The sequence below is a fragment of the Monopterus albus genome, unplaced genomic scaffold (assembly GCF_001952655.1).
Source record: "Monopterus albus unplaced genomic scaffold, M_albus_1.0 scaffold328.1, whole genome shotgun sequence".
Taxonomy (NCBI): Eukaryota; Metazoa; Chordata; class Actinopteri; order Synbranchiformes; family Synbranchidae; genus Monopterus; species Monopterus albus.
The window spans coordinates 459,416-464,216 of NW_018128208.1; the positions used below are offsets into that span (position 1 = coordinate 459,416).

The following is a 4,801-nucleotide window of genomic DNA, read 5'->3' on the forward strand; positions in this document are numbered from 1 at the left end:
ATAAGGTAAGTATGAGCTTTGTTTTAATTTCGCCTGTATTTAGACTGGAAAACTCATCCTCCAGCACCAGCAGCAGCCTCCACAGGTATTTCGTTTTTATTTGATTCTGAATAAGGCATGACTAGTGACATTTCTGGTGATGATGATCTTCAATATTTTTCAGGTATTGACCTGTGGAGACTTTTGGATCAAGATGCACACAGATGCAAAGCGCCACAGCTAATGCAACTGTGGAAGTAAACCGATACCTGGCTGATCCGCCCCTGGGAAGAACTGATGACCCCCTCACATACTGGGCCACCCATAAAACTGTTTACCCAAACCTCTATGAATTATCCAAGCATTTCCTGTGTCCCTCAGACTCATCTGTGCCATGTGAACGTTTTTTTCCAAGGCTGGGGAAATAGTCTGTAAAAGGAGAAACCGCTTCTGTTTGAACACTGTGGATTAACTGTTATTTCGCAATAAAAACTCAAACACTTACAGTACACAAGCACACCCTCTTTACCCACATACCCATGAACCTCTTGACCAATAAACCTCAAAACACACTTTGCCAAGGTCCATACTATAATCTGTATTTGCACCAGTCCCATGTTTAAATGACATCTGTCTGAATATGTAGAACACATCTCATGAATGTAGCAGCACCATTTAGAATAACACAAAATATAAGTGAAGGAGTATATAGGATTACACTCAGAGGTGCCAAATAAGACGCATGGTCTTCAACATGAGTCCATGTTTATTTTATCTTTTATTGTGTGAGCTTGAAACCATACAACCATGCAGTGTAGTCGAACAGGAATGTGCATGGAGAATCAAATCCCAAACAATCCATGAGCCAATAAGTGACACGTCTTGACTTCATTTTATTGACCACTAGATGTCCTACTCGAGCACTGTGTCATTGAGGCCTCGAGTAATGAACCATTTTTGTGAACACTGTGTCAAAGCTTCAACAAAGCCTTGATCACCCATCACTAGATGCAGAAGTGGTGAGCTGAGAAAACGGAGACAACAAGAGCAACGAAGCATGGAGACAAAATCAAACAAGACTTTGGGCTCATGCAGATAATGTCCATCCTTTCAGAAACAAAGGTGGATATGTTATGTTATAGAGCCATAAAAGCTCTTAAGTGATTGTAGACTGGAGTAAAGCTGAGGCAAGTGAGGTGACAGAAAACAGGAAACTAACCAAAATAAAAGCCTGAAACAGAAAGCAGGTCCACAAATCATAACAGGCTGTGCCATTTGCTGCTGATCTGGTCGCTGGGAATAAGGAATGTTTAGCATTTTTAATTGAAAAATGATTCAAACAACTGATCAATTAACTCACCTTAACTTATATTAACTTGCCAACTGACTAATCAATTCACTGAAATGTTTTGGCTCTAATACACTTACCTTATATCTTTAAAATAATCAAATTTAGGACTCACTGAAATGTAACTGTACTGAACGCATTTTTATTCCAGTAATTTTAAGACTGAGAGAACAACAGGAAGAAAAAGAAAAGCAAAGATTAGTTGTTGAACTGTAATTATGACAAACCATGTCATATTTTTAAGAAATATGTTACATTTTGGTCATTTCAATAAATTAGCTACTACATTTATCTCTAAATGTTTAACTAACCAGTGACCTGATATCACCTCTCAAGATTTCTGGCTCAGTATGACAAGGTGGCTCAGAGACCATGTGACACCACGGTACCAGGCAAGGTGTGTCTACAGGGTGACGTTTCATTAATCCTTATTTAATTAGCAGCTTTTTCTTTCTGGCTTATTAATATGTGGAGCTTCTTATTCATAGGACTCAAAATGAATCATCTTAATCTAATGTTGAACAATCGTGTATTCATGTGACATTGTTTCATACACATTAGAGATTTGGGTTGTTTTAATTACTTTACATTTAGAATTCAGTAATGCAAATTCTTAATGTTTCCTCATTGTGTGTATGTGCTCATCAAATTTGTATTTCAGCCTGGTGGCTTGTGAACCCAGAGAACCCAGAGACCATGTGACACCACAGTACCAGACATGTAAGGCACAGTGAAGCCTATGAGCAGCAAACAAGATGCGTTTCAGTTGGTTTGATTGATAGAAGGAAAACGGTTTATTGAGAAATTTGTCTGATTAGAAGTTAGGACAGGGAGTGACAGGTTCTCTGTTGCACATCTAATGGTGCGACACCTACCTTAAAATGGAAAATCCCTGCATAAGACTTAGACAGGCTTTGGTTGGGTGGCACCACCTTCGCAAACATATAGGGGTGCAAAGTCAGACAGGACAGGGACGCCATCACCCAGCAGTCACCTGAGAACAGATATAGACATAAACTGTAGATATAGTCTATATAGTATCTGGGGGCTTGTTACCTTTTGCTTTGCATTAGAAGTTGAGTCCTTGTGGCTGCAGCTAACATCAGGTTCTGAAGTCACTGCATTTTATTGTAATCAATAAAATACAAACAAACTGAACTATGTCAGTGTGGAATTCTTCTTCTTATGGTTTTATTTCCAGGATGTTGTGCATGATTGATTTCAAGTTCAACTCTCATTCTTTGGGAGGTTAGATGAGTGGTGGGCAGGAGCACCAGCTAATAACCCTTAATCGGGCCATGCTCACGATCAAGGATTGGCCCTCTGTAAGCGGCCATCTTGATTTTTGACCCTTCCAGAGTCTGCACATCAACTTTTCTAACTGGTTTGACTTTTGTCTCATTTTGAAAAACAAAAATCTACTGTAACAGTCCTACATCCAAACAAAAGTGAGAGTTTTTCTGACGGACTCACTCAGTTTGCCCTGACACACATCCGTGGTCCCAAACGTCTCGTCCACAAACACAGCATTCTCCTTGATTTCCTTGACAAATGGAGCAATAGGAGAACAATGTGAGCACAACATGCTGAGATACCATTTATAATTGAAAAACAAGCAATCTGAAGACATCTGGGGCTCTGAGAAGTTGGGATGACATTTTTTTTTCAGTATTTGACACCTACATTGAGAACAAATGTCTTTATCACCCTCGTGTTCCTATTCATATTCATCATAAATATACATGTGGTACCCCTTTGTTCCAAGTTTTCTATTTCTTCATGTTATTTAATGCTTTTGACAATGCATCCTTTCAGCCAATAGTCCTGAACACTTCAAGTGAATATTTCATTTGTGCTGTGGCCTTTAACTCACAAAATGTCAAAGACTATTGTAGCGTTGAGGGCAGAGAGACAGTTGGCAGGATCCCCCATATTGGCCCTCTGGGCAGTGTGTATGTAGCCGAGGGTTTGGTGGGGATTGTGTGTTTGTTTTATTTTGTTGTTGCTGTGTGTTCCCCAGTGGTGTGTGTAATAAAATAGCGGATCGTGGAGTGCAGAAAAGGCAGTCTGTGTCCACGAGTCCTTCAACCCAGTTGACGTTACATTGTTATGAAGCACAGAGAGGTGTTTATTGAATAATTACTGTCCTACAAGCACAACACAATATATAACACAGCTGCCTGAATGTGTACCACACTGTGTACATATTATTGGATTGATATGAAGCAAAATTAAACCAATAAGAAGGATCAATATCTGGCTTCTTTTCACTGCTTCACTAACTCTGTCGCCAATTTTTCTCATATCCGAAGTGTATGTACGCTCAGGTGAGAGTTTAACTATAAGCGGGATCAAGGCTGTAACTAGATACTGTAATTAAAACATCCTCCTGAGTGAGTATTTAAATATTTACATACATGCTGTATATAAAAGATGTGCTACTGTTGGTGAATGTACCTTTTATAAAGAACCGTCAGTGAGATGGGTGCCTTTTTCTTAGCTTGAGCCCCTGCCCCCCCCCCAAATATCTGTACATAGCCCTGCAAGTTAAAACTAATTTCACGGTTGTACTACAACATCTGGTTGACGATGGGCACTTATTACATAATCCAACATATATACAACATAACTGGACATCAAAATGGACGCACCTTGGGTCGCAGCCACTCAATCTCCTGTTTGACCTTTGGGTCTAGATCAGGTTTATCGATGGATTTCTCCTCAGCTGGAAAGGTTGGATCACAAAACAGCTTACCAGACTTCAGAAACTCCATACAGAGAGTCTTGTAGTCTTGGCCCTGAAACTTGATCGGGTTCTCGATGGAGCCCAGAGGTGCCAGTGTGGTGTCAGTCGCCATGCTGTGTCAGTCTCAACCAAGATGCAAAATGAGCAGGCTTAAATACAGTTCAAAGCTCACACCCACTAGTGGGGCGACCTTGGAGCACCTCCCCAGCTCTGCCCATGCTTGAAAGGTATGTAGAGCGCCACAGGCAGAGTGGGAGTAGTGACAGCCTGGCAACAGCCTCCTTGATCTGTCAGATTTTCTGTCCATCATCACCATCATCCTGAGTGGACAGAAAGGGCCAACAAGCTGCAAGAATGGAACATCTGTGCAGGGGCTACATTTTGATTAAATAAGGAAGCTTAGATTAACTTAGATTAACTACAGATCTATTTGTCAGTCATACTTAGAGATATTTATTTAAGGCTGGTTTGATGCAAAGGAGGCTGGTTAGAGTGTTTGTTCTACTGTAGATCAGATGAGTCCTCCTTAAATTCTTTAAAACCAGCATTAGATGTCTGTCTACTCCACCTAAAACAACAACCCTAAAAACAACAGATCACAAAGCATCACATTTACAGAGGGATTAACTGTCAGCTGGTTGTGATGCTGATGATAAATAAGGTGACGAAGAGACAGGCATATTAAACAAATAATGGGGAAATTAAGGTCTGTTGGACTGAAAGTAAAA

At 40.3% G+C, this 4,801-nt stretch overlaps 2 protein-coding genes across 2 annotated transcripts in view; both read right to left on the reverse strand.

The window, feature by feature from the left end:
- The window catches only part of LOC109974350 (calpain-1 catalytic subunit-like), a 42,784-nt gene extending 38,539 nt beyond the window's left edge, over window positions 1–4,245 (reverse strand). Inside the window, exons 1-3 of the mRNA XM_020624517.1 lie at window positions 3,979–4,245; window positions 2,801–2,870; window positions 2,203–2,321 (exon numbers count right to left, since the gene is read on the reverse strand). Coding sequence (XP_020480173.1) covers window positions 2,203–2,321; window positions 2,801–2,870; window positions 3,979–4,185 — 396 coding nt within the window. The 5' untranslated portion in view covers window positions 4,186–4,245. The remainder of the gene's footprint in view (window positions 1–2,202; window positions 2,322–2,800; window positions 2,871–3,978) is intronic.
- A 118-nt stretch (window positions 4,246–4,363) lies between these two features.
- Window positions 4,364–4,801, reverse strand: part of LOC109974351 (calpain-1 catalytic subunit-like) — a 17,659-nt gene continuing 17,221 nt past the window's right edge. The window contains exon 21 of the mRNA XM_020624519.1: window positions 4,364–4,393. Coding sequence (XP_020480175.1) covers window positions 4,364–4,393 — 30 coding nt within the window. The remainder of the gene's footprint in view (window positions 4,394–4,801) is intronic.